The sequence below is a fragment of the Mobula birostris genome, chromosome 13, assembly GCF_030028105.1.
Source record: "Mobula birostris isolate sMobBir1 chromosome 13, sMobBir1.hap1, whole genome shotgun sequence".
Lineage (NCBI taxonomy): Eukaryota > Metazoa > Chordata > Chondrichthyes > Myliobatiformes > Myliobatidae > Mobula > Mobula birostris.
In genome coordinates, this window is record NC_092382.1 from 3,954,637 (window position 1) to 3,975,002 (window position 20,366).

A 20,366-nucleotide genomic window follows, 5' to 3' on the forward strand; every position below is an offset into this window, starting at 1 on the left:
CCTGTCTGCCAACCAATTTTCTATCCATGTCAGTACCCTACCCCCAATACCATTTGCTCTAATTTTGCACACTAACCTCCTATGTGGGACCTTATCAAAGGCTTTCCGAAAGTCCAGGTACACTACATCCACTGGCTTTCCCATGTCCATTTTCATAGTTACATTCTCAAAAAATTCCAGAAGATCAGTCAAGCATGATTTCCCCTATGTAAATCCATGCTGACTGGGACCTATCCTGCCACTGCTATCCAAATGTGCCACTATTACATCTTTTACAATTGATTCCAGCATCTTCCCCACCACTGATGTCAGACTAACTGGTCCATAATTGCCTGTTTTCTCTCTCCCTCCTTTCTTCAAAAGTGGGATAACATTAGCTACCCTCCAATCCGCAGGAACTGATCCTGAATCTATAGAACATTGGAAAATGATTACCAATAGACAGGTACATGGAGCTTAGGAAAATAGAGGGCAATGCGGTCGGGAAATTCCAGGCAGTTTCTGGAGTAGGTTACATGATTGGCACAACATTGTGAGCTGAGGGGCCTGTAATCTGCTCTAGATTTCTATGATTCTATGAAATTCAAGGGAAATCTCTTCTCCTGCAGAGTAGTGACGAGTTGCAACCTGTCATCATGGGGAGAGTGAGAGGTGAAGTGAACAACAGGGCTAGACTGTAAAATACTGATATGGAACAGAAACATGGGCAGGGACCAGACAGACTGAGTGGCCTCTCTAGTGTACAGAGTGAGTGTGGTAGAGACAGTAAGTATCTGTGACATGAGATTTGAAACAGAACTGATTTATCTTTTACAGATCCACAATATTAAACACCAGTCTAGTTTAAGGCTAACATCAGAAGAACATTTGATTTGATAAGGTACACCATGCAAGGCTTATTGAGAAAGTAAGGAGGCCTGGGATCCAAGGGGAGATTGCTTTGTGGATCAAGAGCTGGCTTGCCCACAGAAGGCAAAGAGTGGTTGTAGACAGGTCATATTCTGCATGGAGGTCAGTGACCAGTGGTGTGCCTCAGGGATCTGTTCTGGGACCCTTACTCTTCGTGATTTTTATAAATGACCTGGATGAGGAGGTGGACAGATGGGTTAGTAAATTTGCTGATGACACAAAGGTTGGAGGTGTTGTGGATAGTGTGGAGGGCTGTCAGAGATTACAGCAGACATTGATAGGATGCAAAACTGGGCTGAGAAGTAGAAGATGGAATTCAACACAGACAAGTGTGAGGTGGTTCACTTTGGTAGGTCAAATATGATGGCAGAATATAGTATTAATGGTAAGACTCTTGGCAGTGTGGAGGATCAGAGGGATCTTGTGGTCCGAGTCCATAAGTCACTCAAAGCTGCTACGCAGGTTGACTCTGTGGTTAAGAAGGCGTACGGTGCATTGGCCTTAATCAACCCTCAGATTGAGTTTAGGAGCTGAGAGGTAGCGTTACAGCTAAATAGGACCCTGGTCAACCCCACTTGGAGTACGGTGCTCAGTTCTGTTCACATCACGACAGGAAGGACGTGGAAACCATAGAAAGAGTGCAGAAGAGATTTACAAGGATGTTGCCTGGATTGGGAGCATGCTTTATGAGAATAGGTTGAGTGAACATGGCCTTTTCTCCTTGGGGCGACAGAGGATGAGCGGTGACCTGATAGAGGTGTATAAGATGATGAGAGGCATTGATCTTGTGGATAGTCAGAGGCTTTTTCCCAGGGCTGAAATGGTTGCCACAAGAGGACACAGGTTTAAGGTGCTGGGGAGTAGGTGCAGAGGAGATGTCAGGGGTAAGTTAAGTTTTTTTTTGCACAGAGAGTGGTGAGTGTCTGGAATGGGCTGCTGGCGATGGAGGTGGAGGTGGATATGATAGGGTCTTTGAAGAGACTCCTGGACATGGAAGTTAGAAAAATAGGGGGCTATGGGTAACCCGAGGTAATTTCTGAGGTAAGGATATATATGAGGTAAGGCACAGCATTGTGGCTGAGGGGCCTATGTTCTGCTGTAGTTTTTCGATGTTTCTAATTTCTATTCACATTCCTCCAGCCTCACTGGACAGGAACACTGAAACATCAAGTGAGAAACAGCAGGAGGTGGCCATTCGGCCCCTCTAACCATCAAGAAGATGACAGCTGCTCTCCCATCTCAGCCACATGTTTCTGCCCAATCCTCATTTCCTCGATCCCTTCGGTCTCCACACATCTGCTGGCCTCTGTTTTATGTGAGGACGATCACTGAGTCTTCACTGGCCTCTGTGGTGGGGATTTACAAACATTCACCACCCTCAGAATGGAGACATTTCCCCTCATCTCAGTCCCAGACAGTCCACCCCCTTTTTCAGAGACTGGGATCCCTGGTTCAGCCGGTAATGATGTTGTGCATTTCAATGTGTTCACCTCTCAGTCCTCGATTCTCTAAATGAAAGGGTTATCGCATTTGATCTTTCTTCATATGATGACCCCACCACTCCAGGGATCAGTCTGGTGAATCTTCATTGCACTCTCTATAACAAATACTCTCTAACCTCTTTGTTAATCCTCTATGGAATTAATTTCCATCTTCTGCAGCCCCGTGTTGCCCCAACAACTCACCTCCCACCCCCGTCACTATTTCCACCTTCCCACCTCCCCCTCACCTGGATCCACCTCTCACTCCCCAGCTCTTGCCCCATCCCCACCCCTCACCTCTTTTCTCGGACTATTTCCCGTCCACTCTCAGTCCAGAGGGAGGGTCTCGGCCCGAAATGTTGACGGTCCATTTCCCTCCACAGATGCTGCCCGACCCACTGAGTTCCTCCGGCAGTTTGTTCTTTGGTCTGTGTGACCCGTGTTAGTGTGGGGAGCGGGATTTTACACCATATTCCCGGTACAGTCTCAACAAAACACAAATAATTGTCACTTTGCCCGGACCATTGGCCCCGCTTGCAGGGCAACAGTCTGCCGGTGTTTGCCCCCCAATGTGGTGAATCGCCACCACCGTGGGCTCAGACATTTCCACAGATGAGCCCCTCCTGTCCCCACCGGGACAAACATCCTGTCCGCCCCCTCTCTCACCGTCTTCATCCTCTCCCTCCCCGGGGAACCGGCATCAAACCGACGGGCCGAGCGGTCTCCTCCTACCTCTCAGCGACACATCAGACTCCGGCCGCAGGAGACGCTTCACAAACGCCCCAACTTCCCTCGGAGGGAAATGGAAATAAATCAGAAAGCGGACATTTACTTTGACGGTTGTCCCGCCGTGACGGAAAGTTCGGGAGACGGAGTCAGCGGGGGTAACGCCCTCTCGGCTGGTCCGCCTCCGCTATTGGTTGGAAGCAGTGATTGACATCGCCTCGCACCATTGGGAATAGCGCAGTGCGTGACTCTGTTGACAGCGGTGGGGAGGGGCTGCTCACGTGATCAGTAGCCCGGCCGTTAAACCGACCAAGCTCGAGCTCACCAGCGCGCGGGGCACAAAAGGCCCCGGATGATCGGTTGAGGTGAGAAGGGATCTCCGGGTTGGGGGTCTCACCGGGCGGCGTTTTCAACACCGACTTCGGGTAGTTGCTGTGACTCCGGACTCCGTGACCCGCAATCCCGGGACAGTCCTGCTCTCTTCCCTCTCTCTCAGCCCCACCATCCGTACACGGGCCCCGGGGAGCTTCCGGCTGATGAGGGAATGGGAACCGATGGGTCTCTCAGACAGAGCTGAGCTCCAGCTGTCTAAATGCAAGGATCGGGAACTCGGAGAAAGGGAACAAAATCTTTTACATCAGCTGTTGTGAAAATCACCTTTGTTCTGCCTCCAGTCACAAACAAGAGAAAATCTGCAGATGCTGGAAATCCGAGCAACACACACAAATTGCTGGAGGAACTCAGCATTAGTACTCTTTTCCATAGATGCTGCCTGGCCTGCTGAGTTCCCCCAGCATTTTGTGTCTGTTGCTTGTTCCACCCCCTCTTGTTCTGGACTTTTCTACCCGTGAGAACATGTTTTGTCCCACTCTCTCTGGGTACATAATGATATCAAACACCTTTGCCCTGGGCAACAAGTAGCTTTCACATCACAAATGTGCCAGACTCCAATGAGACAGACTACTGCCCTTCCCTTCATATTCATTGGCATTGCCATCACTGAGTTCACCACCATCAGTCACCTGGGGGAGGGTTCAGGGGAAATATTTATGTACAATACAGAAACTGGTGTTACCTGTGTGTATTGTGGTGATGCAAAAGTTACTGGAGAATTTACAAGTGGGACGAAGTGGAGTGATATTTGGAATTCTGACTTTTTAAAGTGTCATTTAGCAAGAGAAACACATATGGACAGTGTGCAAAAGTTCTGGTGAAAAAATCCTTCATTAACTGTTTCAGGCCTGCTACATAGGTTGTGTGAGAGTGCAGATGAACTTAAACAAACCCAGAGGAGATCAAAGTTCTTACTGACAGTGATATGCCAGCTGTTAAAATAAATACCTCTCTATATAAAATTCACTGTGCACATGTTGTCACCGGGTTAAAAAAATGTACAGTACAAGATTTATGTGCACACTGGTCATTACAAATTAGAGGGGACATTGGTGGGAAGGTGGGGAGACCTCCAGTGTCCCTGATACCCTCACCTACAAGATGTGCATCCAGCTGCAGCTTGTAACCCTGCACTTTAAGGGGTTGGAACTTGAAATGGATGATTTCCAGATCATCCAGGAGTTGGAGAGTGTGATAGATATGACATGAAGAGAGGTGAGTTACACCCAAGGTGCAGGACACAGGAAACTGGGTGAGAGTCAGGAAGGGGAATGAGGTTAAATAGCCATCGCAGAGTACTCTTGTGTCCATCCCGCACAACAACAGGTGGACCACTTTAGAAACTGTTGGGGGAACAGAACAAGAGGGGATGAATATCCTAGTGGTAAGGCTCGCTAGTGCTAGTGTGGGGAGAGGGTGATGTGGTTAAAATAAGTTGTAGGGGGAATGGGAGCCAGAATGACAGAACAGATGGGGAGGGTGAACGAATTGTATTGACTTTATTACATACATCCTTCACATACATAAGGAGTAGAAATCTTTATGTTACATCTCTGTCTGAATGTGCAATGTGTAATTTATGGTCATTTATAATAAATAGTTTGTACATATGGCAGTCAATATAACATAGAAATGCAATTGTATCAGCATGAATTAATCAGTCTGATGGCCTGGTAGAAGATGATGTCCCGGAGCCTGTTGGTCCTTTTGCTGTGGTACCGTTTCCTGGATGGTAGCAGCAGGAACAGGTTGTGGTGAATTGGGTTGCCAATATCCTTTGGGCCCTTTTTCACACAGAGGGTTATCGTTCTGTGGATTGCTCTGCCTCAGAAGGCAGTGGAGACCAATTCTCTGGATTCTTTCAAAAAAGAGTTGGATCGTGCTCTTAAAGATAGCGGAGTGAAGGGATATGGGAGGAAGGCAGGAAACGGGTACTGATTGCGGATGATCAGCCATGATCACAGTGAATGGTGGTGCTGGCTTGAAGGGCTGAATGGCCTACTCCTGCACCTATTGTCTATTGTCTACACACCTGTCTCTGTAAATGTCCTGAATAGTGGGGAGTTCACATCTACAGATGTGCTGGGCTGTCTGCACCACTCTCTGCAGGTTCCTGCGATTAAGGGAAGTACAGTTCCCATACCAGGCAGTGATGCAGCCAGTCAGGATGCTCTCAGTTGTGTTCCAGTAGAAAGTTCTTAGGATTTGGGGCTCCATCCCAAACTTCTTCAACTGTCTGAGGTGAAAGAGGCGCTGTTGTGCTTTTTTCACAACACAGCCGGTATGTACAGACCATGTGAGGTCCTCGGTGATGTTTATGCCAAGGATCTTAAAGCAGTTCACCGTCTCAACCCCAGATCCATTGATGTCATTCGGGGTTAGCCTGTCTCCATTCCTCCTGTTGTCCACAATCAGCTCCTTTGTTTTTTTTAGATTAGATTGGATTCAACTTTCATCAAAGTTGTTGGTGAACACAGCAGGCCAGGCAGCATCTGTAGGAAGAGGGGCAGTCGACATTTCAGGCCGAGACCCTTCGTCAGGACTAGTCTTCCTGAAGATGCTACCTGGCCTGTTGCGTTCACCAGCAACTTTGATGTGTGTTGCTTGAATTTCCAGCATCTGCAGAATTCCTGTTGTTTGGATTGAACTTTATCGTCATTGTGCCGAGTACAGATACAAAGCCAATGAAATGCAGTTAGCATCTGACCAGAAATGCAAAGAATAGTGTTATTTACAAAATAACTGAGAATAAAAAGTAAGTACTACAGCACACAAATATAAAAGTACTGAGACAGTACAATACGGGTGCAGTACTGCTTAGTGCTGTGATGTGAGGTTCAGCAGGGTCACAGCCTCAGGGAAGAAGCTCTTCCTGTGCTTGCTGGTGCGGGAGTGGAGGCTCCTGTAGTGCCTACCGGATGGGAGGAGAGTAAAAGTTCCATGGTTAGGGTGAGATGCATCCTTGATAATGTGTTTCGCCCTTCCCAGGCAATGTTTATGGTAGATGTTCTCAATGGTGGGCAATTGGGTGCCGATAATCCGCTGGGCAGTTTTCACCACACGGTGGAGCGCTTTGTGGTCCGAAATGGGACAATTGCCATACAACACTGAGATGCAGTTGGTGAGTATGCTCTCAATGGTACAGTGGTAAAAGTTTGTCATATCCTGGGACAGAGGAGAGCTTTATTGATGCTCCGCAGGAAGTAAAGGCGCTGTTGCGACTTTTTGATCAGGATGGAAGAGCTCAGGGACCAGGTGAGATCCTCGAAAATGTGGACACCAAGGAATTTGAAGCTTGATACACGCTCCACTACAGTTCCGTTGATGTAGATTGGGAGTGTGGCTCCTAGCATGCCTTAAGTCCACAATGATCTTGGTCTTCTGGGTGTTAAGGGCCAGATTGTCGTTGGTACACCACGCGGCCAGGTGCTGGACCTCGTCCCTGTAGGCCGTCTCATCATCCCCTCTGATTAGGCCAACCACCATGGTGTCATCTGCGAACTTGATTATGGAGTTAGAACCATGTACAGGAATGCAGTCACAGGTGAAAAGGGAGTACAGAAGAGGGCTCAGCACACAGCCTTGAAGCACGCCGGTGTTCAGGGTGAGAGTGGAGGAGGAGAGGTTATCTAACTGATTGGGGTCTGTTAGTCAGAAAGTCCAAGGTCCAATTGTAGATGGATGAGCTGATAGCAAGCTGGCCAAGTTTGGTGATCAGCTTGAAGGGGCTTACAGAATTGAATGCTGAACTAAAGTCAATGAACCTCATTCTGACGTAAGAGTTGGGGTTGTCCAGGTGGGTCAGGGCAGAGTGAAGTGCTGTGGAGATGGTGTCCTCTGTTGACATGTTGGTGCGATAGGCAGATTGATGGGGGTCCAGGATAGTGGGCAGACAGGATTTCAGATGTGATAGAACCAGTCTCTCAAAGCACTTTGCAATGATGGGGGTGAGTGCAACTGGGCGGAAATCATTCAGGCTCGTGGCAGTGGAATGCTTCGGCACTGGCACGATGGTGGTGATCTTGAAGCTTATGGGGACAACACCCTGGGCCAGGGACAGATTAAAAATGTCCATGAAGTCCCCGGCCAACTGCCCTGCACAGACTCTGACCACACGGCCAGGTATTCCAACCGGACCAGCTGCCTTCCGTACATTCACCCTGCTCAGGGTGGCACAAACATCAGAGGTGGAAAGTGAGAGAGACAGTTCACCAGGTGGGAGATCCGCTTTGAGGGTGACCTCCTTGTTCCCTCGATCAAAGCAAGTGTAGAAGTAATTGAGCTCATCAGGGAGGGTAGCAGAGCTGGAAGGGGGCACAGTACTAGGAGGTTTGAAGTCTGTAATGACCTGTATGCTATGCCACATGGGCCGGGGGTCAGAGGAGTTGAAATGCTCCTCGATTCTCTGTTTGTAAATGTGTTTAGCCTGAGAGATTTCCCTCCTCAGGTTAGCCCTGGCTGAGCTGTAAGCCTCCCGGTCTCCAGACCTGAAGGCTGAATCTCTGGCTTTGAGCAGGAGGTGAACCTCTCTGTTCATCCATGGTTTCTGATTGGGGAAAACTTTGTTTTAGTGATGTCTCTCTATCTACACACTTGTTGATGTGCTCAAGGACAGAGTTGGTGTATAAATCAATGTTAATCTGAGAGTCTATGGTGGCATGGGCAGCAAACATGCTCCAGTCTGTGTGCTGGAATTGGTGCTGAAGAGCAGAGTCAGCCCCCTCCAGCCAGATCTTAATAGTCTTCATTGTGGGTTTCACACGTTTAATGACCGGGCTATACTTGGGAAGCAGAAACAATGAAAGATGGTCAGATTGTCCCAGGTGGGGGAGGGTAGTGAGTTTGTAAGCGTCAGCCACATTTGTGTAGATATGATCTAAGGTTTTATTCCACGTGGTGGTGCATAATACATTTTGGTAAAATCTTGGAAGCACGGTACGTAGGTTACAATGATTAAAGTCCCCAGCGACAGTCAAAGCTCCATCTGGATGCAATGTCTGCAGCTTGCTAATAGCAGCACTGAGGTCTTTCATGGCTACTTTAGCATTAGCATCCAGTGGAACATAAACTGCGACAGCAATGATGCATGTTTTGTGACAATGAGGGGAGGTTGTTTTCTTGACACCAGTCAGATGTTGTTCAGACACCAGATACAGTCAGCAATCAAATGGTTGAGCCTGGAGCCTTCTCCTCCCCACCCTCCCGCCACCTTCTTTATGGGGTCTCTGCCCCTACCCTCTTCAGTCCTGATGAAGGGTCATGGCCCGAAATGTTAACTGATCATTTCCACGGATGCTGCCCGACCTGCTGAGTACCTCCAGCGTGTTGTGAATGGTGCGATGAATGTGCTGAGCTGTGTATATCACAATGCAAGAAGCATCGCAGGAAAGCCAGATGAGCTCAGGACAGGGAATTCTGATATTGTAGCCATTATTGGGGACTTGGTTGCACTCAACAATCCAAGGGATTTAGAGGAACAAATTTGTAGAGAGATTGCAGACCATGCCAAGAAACAAAAGTTGATTCAGTAAGTGATTTTAACTTTCCATGTATTGACTGGGACTCCCATACTGTAAGAGGACTAGATGGGGTATAGTTTGTCAAATGTGCCCTTAATCAGTACATAAAATTTCTGATGTAGAAGTGTGCAATAGGCTGATGATCCAGGGCTGGTGACAGAAATTAGTGATCATAATGCCATGAGATTCAAAGTAAATATGGAAAAAAGGGAGGTCTGGACCATGGGTTGAGACTCTAAATTGGAGAAAGGTCAATTTTGATGGTATCAGAAAGGATCTGACAAGTGTGGTTTGGGACAGGCTGTTTTCTGGTAAAGGAGTACTCGGTACGTGGGAGGCCTTCAGAAGTGAAATTTTGAAGGTGTAGAGTTTGTATGTGCCTGCATAATAAAAGTTGAAAGTTAACTGGTGCAGGGAACCTTGGTTTTCAAGAGATATTGAGGCCCCGGATATTTTGTTCCTCTAAATGCCTCAGACTGTTGGGCACTACCAAGACTCACTAATGACTACAATATAATAATTCCACGCCCTGAGCTCATCGGACTTTTTTTTTTAGTCGTCTTCTGTTGGTTTCTGAAAGCTTCCCAATCGTTTTCACTCTTTTGTTTACCCTCTCTTTGGCTTTTATGTTGGCTTTGGCTTCTCATTTCAACCACAGTTGTGTCCTCCTGCCTTTCCAATGTTTCCACATCTTTCGGATGTATCGATCACTGAGCTCCCAAATTGCTCCCAGAAACTCCAGCCATCGCTGCTCCGTTGTCACTCCCAACTTTTCCCTTCCAAACAAGTTTAGCCAGCTTCTGTGTCATAGAAACATGGAGAAGTTCAGTATAGAAACAGGCTATTTAGCCCATCTGGTCAATGCTGAAAAAACATTTAAGCTGTCTAATGCAAGGGTCCCCAACCTTTTTTGCACTGCGGACCGGTTTAATATTGACAATATTCTTGTGGAGCGGCCGACTCGGTGGGGTGGCGGTGGTGGGTAGGGTTGCCAACGGACAAGAGTAGCAGTCAAATACGTTGCGTTTACCCAGAGAAAGACAACAATGACCATGAAGCCTTGCGCGGGCACCAGTGCGCATGCGCGTCGTGACCTGCCGATTTTTCCTGCAAATCCTTTTTCGTGATTCTGTCGGAGTGTCAGGAGTGGGGGGGGGGGGGCGGTGTTAATCATGACTGGAATATACGTAATAAATGGCTAATACACCCAATTTCATTTCTAAAAGGGTTTATCTAACGAATTTAATATTAAACACACAGCACATATTTTCCTCGCATGAATATAGTGATAAGTCAATTATCAGAGGAGCTTGAAGTAAGTGATGAATGAACTTCCAGTAGAAGTGGCAGAAGCAGGTTCGATATTATCATTTAAAGAAAAATTGGATAGCTATATGGACAGGAAAGGAATGGAGGGTTATGAGCTGAGTACACGTCGGCGGGACTAGGTGAGAGTAGCATTCGGCACGGACTAGTAGGGCAGAGATGGCCTGTTTCCGTGCTGTAATTGTTATATGGTTATATAAGTAAGTCAATAGCATCATGACATTTTAAGTAACATTTGGATTTTAAACACACAGCACATATTTTCCCCGTATGAATATATAAGATCATTGGAACACACCAATATCGCTGAATCAGTGGGAGCCCTGGGCTTGTTTCCCTCCAACAACACGGTCCTATCGAGGGATGATGGGAGACAGCGATACTCGAAGTGAGTTCCTGTCCAGTCTATTCCGCAATTTAGTTTTCGTTGCATTCATTGGAGAAAACTCCGCTTCGCAGAGATATGTTGGAAATGGAAGCAACGTTTTCAGTGCTTTCGTGGCTATCTCAGGATATTTAGCCTTGACTTTGATCCAGAATGCCGACAGAGATGTTATTTCAAACATACTTCTCAGCCCGCCGTCATTTGCAAGCTCGAGGAGTTGATCTCCTTCCCGCGCTGACACAGATGACGCGCGGGTCATGACCTCACATGTGTAATGGCTGATCAGTGGCCGTGACGGGGAATGAGAAAAGGTGCAGCTGACTCATATCGCCAAATCATATTGTTTCCTTGTGGCCCGGGAGCACATGCTTTGCGACCCGGTGGTTGGGGACCGCTGGTCTAATGCAACTACCTGCACCGAGACCATCGCCCTCCATACCCCTATCATCCAGGCTCCCATCCAAACTTCTTTGAAATGGTGAAACCGAGTTCATATTCACCACCTGTGCTGACATCTCAATCCACACTCTCACAACCACTGCAGGAAAGAGCTTTTCCAAATATTCCCATTAAATTTTCACCTTCCCCACTTAACCATGACCTCTGGCCATCCCACGCAACCTCAGTGGAAAAAGCTGCTCGCATTTACCCTATCTATACCCTCATAATTTTGTATATTTCTAACAAATCCTCAAAGCAATGTATAATTTCCTTGTTTATGTTTAGAGCCTTTTTTAGATGTATAAGATGATGAGGGGCATTAATCGTGTGGAGAGCCAGAGGTTTTTTTCCCAGGGCTGAAATGGCTAACACGAGGGGGCATAGTTTTAAGGAGCTTGGAAATAGATACTGAGGGGATGTCAGGGGTAAGTTTTTCACACAGAGTGGTGGGTGCATGGAATGCACTGCCGGCTATTTGTGTGTGAGTGTTTCAGTTACTGTGGGGCCAGGAACCTATGCAGCTCAGTGGGAACAGGGAATAATACCAATGGAGAGAGTCAAACTGAGCCAGGTCACAGATTGGAGATGGCAGAAATGCCCCATTCTTATAAAAAAAGGAAGAGCATCAGAGAATTTGATGGTCATTCCAGATACCAGCACTGTGCCCAGTTAGAAGGTGATTTCTCTCTCCAACTTGGGTTGAACCTCACTGTAACGGTGTGATGCCAGATCACACCTTGGCAACTCAAGTGATCTCATCTGAAATGTTGTCCTTCACTCATTGATTGATTTTGTAAATCTTTTTACAGATTAAAAATGACAAGGAATTTGTCTACGGGAATCTCGAACACAACACGCCAGTTTTGCTGTCTTTGTCCAGATATTTAAGAAGTGGAGCAATGATTCACTCGATCATCCTTCCTGCTCAGACTGTGGGGAGAGATTCATTTGATCATCTGACCGACTGACGTGCCTGTCATCTTACACAGGGGAGAGGCCATTCACCTGCTCAGACAGTGGGAATGGATTCACTCCATCATCTCAACTGAAGGTACATCAGCAAGTTTACACTGAGACAAGCCCATTCACCTGTTCTATGTGTGAGACGGGATTCAGTCGGTCATCCCACCTGTGGATACACCAGTCTGTTCACACTGAGCAGAGGCTGGTCATCTGCTGAATTTGTGGGGAAGGATTCACGCGGTTATCTGACCTAATGGCTCACCAGCGAGTTCACACCAGGGAGCGGCCGTTCACCTGCTCAGACTGCGGGAAGGGATTCACTCAGTCATCTAACCTGAAGGTACATCAGAGAGTTCACACTGGGGAGAGGCCATTCACCTGCTCGGACTGTGGGAAGGGATTCGCTCGATCATCCCAACTGAAGGTACATCAGCGAATTCACACTGGGGAGAGGCCATTCACCTGCTCAGACTGTTGGAAGGGATTCACACAGTTAGCTAACCTACAAGCACATCAGCGAGTTCACACTGGGGAGAGGCCGTTCACCTGCTCAGACTGTGGGAAGGGATTTGCTCGATCATCTGATCTACAGATACATCAGCGAGTTCACACTGGGGAGAGGCCGTTCACCTGCTCAGACTGTGGGAAGGGATTCACTTCGTCATCTCAACTGAAGGAACATCAGAGAGTTCACACTGGGGAGAGGCCGTTCACCTGCTCAGACTGTGGGAACGGATTCACTTCGTCATCTCAACTGACGGTGCATCAGAGACTTCACACGGGGGAGAGACCGTTCACCTGCTCAGACTGTGGGAAGGGATTCACTCGATCACCTGATCTGCAGATACATCAGCGAGTTCACACTGGGGAGAGGCCATTCACCTGCTCAGTCTGTAGGAAGGGATTTACTCAGTCATCTCATCTGCAGATACATCAGCGAGTTCACACAGGGCAGAGGCCGTTCACCTGCTCAGACTGTGGGAAGGGATTCACACAGTCAGCTCACCTACAAGAACACCAGTCAGTTCACACTGGGGAGTGGCCATTCACCTGCTCAGTCTGTGGGAAGGGATTCACTTCCTCATCTAAACTGAAGGTACATCAGCGAGTTCACACTGGAGAGAGGCCGTTCACCTGCACAGACTGTGGGAAGGGATTCACTCAGTCATCTGACCTACTGAAACACCAGCGATTTCACACTGGGGAGAGGCCGTTCACCTGCTCAGTCTGTGGGAAGGGATTCACTCGATCATCTGATCTACAGAGACACCAGCAAGTTCACACTGGGGAGAGGCCGTTCACCTGCTCAGACTGTGGGAAGGGATTCACTCAGTCATCCCAATTGAAGGTGCATCGGAGAGTTCACACTGGGGAGAGGCCGTTCACCTGCTCAGACTGTGGGAAGGGATTCACTCAGGCATCTCACCTACGGAGACACCAGTCAGTTCACACTGCATAGCGGCCATTCGCCTGCTCAGTCTGTGGGAAGGGATTCACTCGATCACCTGATCTGCAGATACATCAGTGAGTTCACACTGGGGAGAGGCCATTCACCTGCTCAGTCTGTGGGAAGGGATTCACACGGTTAGCTAGCCTACAAGCACACCAGTCAGTTCACACTGGGGAGAGGCCGTTCACCTGCTCAGTCTGAGAAGGAAGTCACTCAGTTGTCCAACCTGCAGAGACACCCGCAAGTTCATATAACCATATAACAATTACAGCACGGAAATAGGCCATCTTGGCCCTTCTAGTCCATGCTGAACGCTTACTCTCACTTAGTCACATCTACCTGCCTCTACCCTCCGTTCCTTTCCTGTCCATATACCGATCGAATTTTTTTTAAATGACAAAATCGAACCCGCCTCTACCACTTCTACTGGAAGCTCGTTCCACACAGCTACCACTCTCCGAGTAAAGAAGTTCCCCCTCGTGTTACCCCTGAACTTTTGCCCCTTAACTCTCAACTAATGTCCAGTTGTTTGAATCTCCCCTACTCCCAAAGGAAAAAGCCTATCCACGTCAAGTCTATCTATCCCCTTCATAATTTTAAATACCTCTATCAAGTCCCCCCTCAACCTTCTACGCTCCAAAGAATAAAGATCGAACTTGTTCAACCTTTCTCTGTAACTCAGGTGCTGAAACCCAGGTAACATTCTAGTAAATCTCCTCTGTATTCTCTCTATTTTGTTGACATCTTTCCTGTAACTCAGTGACCAGAGCTGTACACAATACTCCAAATTTGGCCTTACCAATGCCTTGTACAATTTTAACATTACATCCCAACTCCTATACTCAATGCTCTGATTTATAAAGGTCAGCAAACCAAAAGCTTTCTTCACCACCCTATCCACATGAGATTCCACCTTCAGAGAACTAAGCACCATCATTCCTAAACATGAGGAATTCTGCAGATGCTGGAAATTCAAGCAACACACATCAAAGTTGCTGGTGAACGCAGCAGGCCAGGCAGCATCTCTAGGAAGAAGTACAGTCGACGTTTCGTGGGTATGGTGGATTTCTACCACTGTTTCCTCCCCTCAGCAGCCCGAATCATGCGCCCCCTGTTCACCCTGATGTTGGGTAAGGGCAAGGACATTACCTGGGATAAAGAGGCCGCGGCCGCTTTTGTTAAAACCAGCGAAGCCTTAGCAAACGCCGCGATGCTAGTGCACCCCAGAATGGGCGTTCCTACTGCCCTCATGGTGGACACATCCAACACAGCAGTCGGTGGACTGCTGGAACAACTCATCGAGGGTCGCTGGCAACATCTGGCATTCTTCAGCAAACACCTACGACCACCCGAACTCAAATACAGTGCTTTCAACCGGGAGCTATTGGCACTATACCTGGCAATCCGGCATTTCAGATACTTCTTAGAAGGTAGGGCCTTCACCGCGTTCACTGACCACAAACCGCTTACCTTTGCGTTCACTAAGGTGTCCGACCCCTGGTCTTCCCACCAGCAGCAACATCTGTCCTACATCTCCGAATACACGATGGACATCCGGCATGTCCGGGAAAGGACAACGTCATGGTGGACACACTATCCAGACCTACCATACAGGCCCTGTCCCAGGGGGTGGACTATGCAGCGCTGGCAGAGGCACAGCAGGCAGACGCTGAGATCCCCAGTTACAGGACTGCAGTCTCCGGTTTGCAGCTCCAAGACCTCCCCGTAGGCCCAGGTGAGAGGACCCTACTGTGTTACGTAGCTACCGGCCAACCCCGCCCCATCGTCCCAGCAGCCTGGCGCCGGCAGGTTTTCGAATCCATTCACAACTTAGCGCACCCCTCCATCAGGACAACCATCCGGCTGGTCACCAACAGGTTCGTGTGGCATGGACTGCGTAAACAGGTCTGTGAATGGGCCAAAACGTGCATGCAGTGCCAAACGGCCAAGGTGCAGTGGCACACCAAGGCTCCGCCGCAGCGTTTCGAACCCACCTGCCGGAGGTTCAACCACATCCATGTGGATATCGTGGGGCCCCTGCCAGTATCACGAGGAGCGCGGTACCTCCTAACTATGATAGACTGGTTCACGAGATGGCCAGAGGCAGTCCCGCTCACCGACACCACCTCCGAATCCTGCGCCCGAGCACTGATCGCAACCTGGGTAGCACGCTTCGGGGTACCGGCCCACATTACCTCCGACAGGGGTGCCCAGTTCACCTCCAGCCTGTGGTCGGCTATGGCCAGCCTTTTAGGATCGCAGCTACACCACACAAATACCTTCCACCGTCACCTGAAGTCGGCTCTCATGGCCGGCCTGGAGGGGCCTAACTGGGTGGATGAACTTCCCTGGGTCCTGCTCGGAATCCGCACGGCGCCCAAGGAGGATCTGCACACCTCGTCGGCCGAGTTGGTGTATGGCGCACCCCTGGTCGTCCCAGGAGAGTTCATACCAGCCCCAAGGGGGCAAGAGGAAGAACCCACAGCAGTCCTGGTCTGACTACGGGAGCGTCTCAGTAACCTGGCCCCCATCCCCACTTCACAGCACGGACAGAGCCCGACCTGCGTACCCAAAGACCTGCAGAACTGTAAGTTTCTTTTTGTACGACGGGGCGGACACTGGGCACCGCTACAGCGGCCCTACGAGGGGCCGTTTAAGGTGATCAGGAACAACGGGTCCACGTTCGTGCTGGACATTGGGGGGAGAGAGGAGGTTTTCACGGTGGACGGACTCAAACCGGCCCATGTGGACTTGGCGCAGCCGGTCCAGGCTCAGGCACCGCGGCGCAGGGGCAGACCTCCCAAACAGAGGCCAATCCAGACTGTGGACATTGGGGGAGGTATCGCCGGTTCTGGAGTGGGGGGTGGTTACGTGGTGACCCACTTTCTAGCACACACAAACCGGCGCGCGCTGGCAGAGAGGCCGGCCCCAAAAAGGGCGCCAGGCCATCTTCAGCAGCAGGGGGGAAATCCCGTGCGCGGAAAGGGTCTGTGATTATGCATTCCCCACAGCAGTCCCACCCAGGGAGGGCGGGAACAGGAAGGCTTTAAAGCAGGCCGCGAAGTTTGAATAAATCTCTTTTATCACAACCCTAACTCACCGACTACGTGTGGTTATTTTTAGCGCTGTGTGTAGCACACAGCTACAATATAATATTTTCAAGTCTGCGAGCCAATACTTTGGATAAAATTTTAGTATTGAAATTGAGTAAAGAGATTGGTCTATACAAAGAACATACAGTAAGATTCTTATTCTTTTTGAGAATGAGCGAAATGGAAGCTTCGTAAGAAGACTGCGGTAGTCTCCCTGCCTTAAAGGAATCTGTAAGGGTAGAACATAAGTGTGGTATAAGCAAGGAGGAAAAAGCCTTATAAAACTCTCCAGAGAATCCAGCGGATCCTGGGGATTTCCCAGAATGCAATTCTCAAATAGCCTGAGCACTTTCCTCCTGGGAAATAGGTTGATCCAATTGCCTACAATCATCTAATGAAAGATTTGGGATATTTAATTGATCTAAAAATTATTCATTGCAATATTATCATTAACAGAGTCAGAACTATACAATTTAGAATAAAATTCCCTAAAAGTGTCATTAATTTCAAGGTGGTCAGTTGTCATGTCCCCATTAATTTTATGTATTTCTTTAATTTGCCGATTGGCTGAAAATGGCTTCAATTGATTAGCCAGTAGCTTACCAGTTTTATCTTCGTAAATATAAAGTTGACTGAGAGAAGGCGGTGGCGTGACGAAGCGCACAGCGGCCACTCCAGCGATGAATATTGTTATTTGTCAAGTAGGATGCTGTGCACAATACTGATTTGACGGAGACAGATGTGAGAAGCACGGAGGAACATCTGGTGAAACTTCTGAAATGCCTGTTTCGCTGCCGCTGCTACTGTGCGATCCAGAATCTCCGCAGGGGAAGGCCCCGAATCCTTGGGTTTGCCTGTTGCTTGGTGGCCGGGACCAGGGTCAAAGCACTCAGCAGAGATGGTGCTGGATGTCGGAGGGCTGGTCGGAGGCTCGACCTTTTCGGATGGACTCAGAGTCGGCTGTGGTCGGGTGCTTCCAGGGTGCTACATCGGCAAGTTTGCGGCGCTGGAAGTTCATGGCAGGGAGAGTTTCTTCCTTCTACCGTCTGTGTGAAATGATGGGGCTATCGGGACTTTGAGACTTTTTTTTTTACCGTGCCCATGGTCTGCTCTTTATCAAATACAGTATTGTTTTGCAGGGTTGTAACTATGTTATAATTATGTGGTTTTTGTCAGTTTTAGTCTTGGTCTGTCTTGTGTTTCCGTAATATACTGGAGGAACATTGTATCATTTCTTAATGCATGCATTACTAAATGACAAACGAGGACTGAGTGTCCTCATAATCTGATCTTATCTTTTAAAAGTTGGCTTTCAATTGGATACATTAAAAGATCATATTTAGTTTTAGTTTCAGTACGTCTCTTATATGTTTCAGGATCAGGAACTGAAGCATATTTATGGTCCAGTTGCTTTAACTGATTGGCTAATTCATTTCTTTCTTTGTTAGCTTTTTTAATGATGTTTGTGATATAAGAAATAATTTGACCCCAGATGTATGCTTTAAAAGTATTCCATATGATAAGGCTAGATGTCTTTTCCAACATATTTTCTTCAACAATAAAGAGTAATTTGATTCTCCATAAATGTTTAAAAAATCTTCATCGGATAACAGAGTTAAATTAAATCGCCAAAATCTACTCATGGGGATAGGAACAGGAAGCTTTAAAAAATAGAATTACAGGAGAGTGGTCAGAGATAGCAATCTCTTTATATTCAACCGATTGAACTAACAGAATCATTTGACTACCAATAAAAAAGTCAATCCCAGTATAAGTATGATGGACATGAGAGAAAAAAAAGAATACTCCCTGTCCGTCAGATGAAGAAATCGCCAAGCATCAACTCTACCACATATGGTTAGAAAAGATTGGATAAACAAAGCTGATTTATTAAGTGTGGCTGGTTTAATAGATGAGCGATCTAATACTGGATCTAACCAGCAGTTAAAATTTCCTCCCATCACAAGGGAGTACGTACACAAATCTGGCAAAAATGAAAATAGACTTTCAAAAAATCATAGATCATCTACATTGGGGGCATAAACATTAGCAAAAACAATCAATTTACTGTCTGAACTCCGATACAATAACAAATCGACCATTAGGGTCCGAAACAACTTTATGCTGAATAAAGGAAATTGTATTGCCTACAAAAATCGAAACTCCACATGATTTTGCATTAAACGAAGAGTGGAATTGCATATCCTTCCACCGAGTAAAAAAAACGTAAGCTATCATAGCTGCGTATGTGTGTTTCTTGTAAAAAAAAAAAAAGGTGCTTTTAATTTTTGAATATAAGCAAACACTTTGTTCCTTTTGGTGGGGTGATTCAGCCCTTTCACATTCAAATTAAATAGGTTACTATTTCAAACCATTTTAAATACTAATCAACATGTAACTAAAAATATCTGGCCATAACTTATTAAAACTAGAAAGCAAACCATAAAGTAAGATATTCAAACAAACAATCATATATATTTTTTTTCTCTTTTTCAATCTTTATTAGTGTCATAATAATAAACATACCACAGTATTAATACAAATTTATTGGGAATACAGCATTGTAATTTTCATAGTTAAATATAAGCCCAGTTGACACATGAGTATTAAGTCTCCCTATCATACATGATACAGATGAACAATATAAAACAAAAAAATCTATATAAAAAAATCATGAAAAAGAAAAAAAAAACAAAAATATATCCCGGAAAAAAAAACTAACATAAACAATGTTAATCAACTGAACTAAAAAAAGGCACGGGCTGTTTTGTGACATTGTTAAAAAAAGGGAACCATTAGTGTTGTTGACTCCGTTCCTCTCACCATGTATTACAAAGAAATAAAATAAGTTTGGAAAAGGTCAAGTTACATCATATGAAAATGTTTAATAAATGGCCTCCAAGTCTTCTTCGAATTTAATAGAGGGATCATAAACAACACTTCTAATTTTTTTTTTCAAATTTAAACACAACATAGTTTGAGAAAATCAATGAAATGTGGTGGGAGGATTAATCTCTTTCCAATTCAGCAAAATGGATCTTCTAGCCATTAATGTAAGAAATACAATCATCCGACGAGCTGAAGGGGTTAAATGACTTGATTCTATCATTGGTAACCCAAAAATGGCAGTAATAGAGTGAGGTTGTAGGTCAATATTCAAAACAGTTGAGATAATATCAAAAATATATTTCCAATATTTTTTTCAACAAAGGACATGACCAAAACATTTGAGTTAGAGAAGCTATCTCAGAGTGACATCTATCACAGATAGAATTTATATGAGAATAATAACGAGATAATTTATCCCTAGACATATGAGCCCTATCTACTACTTTAAACTGTATCAACGCATGTTTCGCACATATAGATGAATTAACTAATTGAAGATGTTTTTCCCATTTTTCAATTGGTACAATAATCTTAAGTTCCCTTTCCCAATCACTCTGATTTTTATTAGACATATTTTCATAATTATATCATAAATAATTGCTATTACACCATTCTGAAGAGGCTTTAAATCTAATTTTGTTTTTCCAAAATATCCATTGAATATACAAACGTTTGTAAATTCGGGAAGGTAGGAAAAACAGTATTTTAGAAAAATTTCTAACTTGTAAATATCTAAAAAAGTGAGATCTAGGCAAATTATATTTATTAGTTGTTCAAAAGACGTGAAACAAT

General features: G+C 46.4%; 3 protein-coding genes across 5 annotated transcripts in view; 2 read left to right on the plus strand and 1 right to left on the minus strand.

The window, feature by feature from the left end:
• Positions 1–20,366, minus strand: part of LOC140208280 (uncharacterized) — a 50,219-nt gene that overhangs the window by 9,852 nt on the left and 20,001 nt on the right. The window contains exon 1 of one of the 3 annotated variants that reach the window (XM_072276856.1): positions 3,123–3,220. The exons of 1 other annotated variant lie outside the window; for it this stretch is intronic. The gene's annotated coding sequence lies outside the window, so the exon portion shown is untranslated. Of the gene's footprint in view, positions 1–2,687; positions 2,710–3,122; positions 3,221–20,366 lie in introns of those variants that run through there. One more of the 3 variants, XM_072276858.1, reaches the window with a different exon arrangement.
• Positions 3,415–20,366, plus strand: part of LOC140208306 (uncharacterized) — a 63,379-nt gene continuing 46,427 nt past the window's right edge. Inside the window, 2 exon segments of the mRNA XM_072276895.1 lie at positions 3,415–3,481; positions 11,990–13,587. Coding sequence (XP_072132996.1) covers positions 12,397–13,587 — 1,191 coding nt within the window. The 5' untranslated portion in view covers positions 3,415–3,481; positions 11,990–12,396.
• Positions 13,616–18,914, plus strand: LOC140208298 (protein NYNRIN-like). The gene is made up of 2 exons (XM_072276883.1): positions 13,616–16,180; positions 17,391–18,914. The coding sequence occupies exon 1, from the start codon at positions 15,175–15,177 to the stop codon at positions 16,090–16,092; it is 918 nt and encodes a 305-aa protein (XP_072132984.1). The 5' UTR covers positions 13,616–15,174; the 3' UTR covers positions 16,093–16,180; positions 17,391–18,914.

Coding starts and splice junctions, on each gene's coding strand:
- LOC140208298 (XM_072276883.1), top strand. CDS start 15,175: ATGGTGGACACACTATCCAGACCTACCATACAGGCCCTGTCCCAGGGG.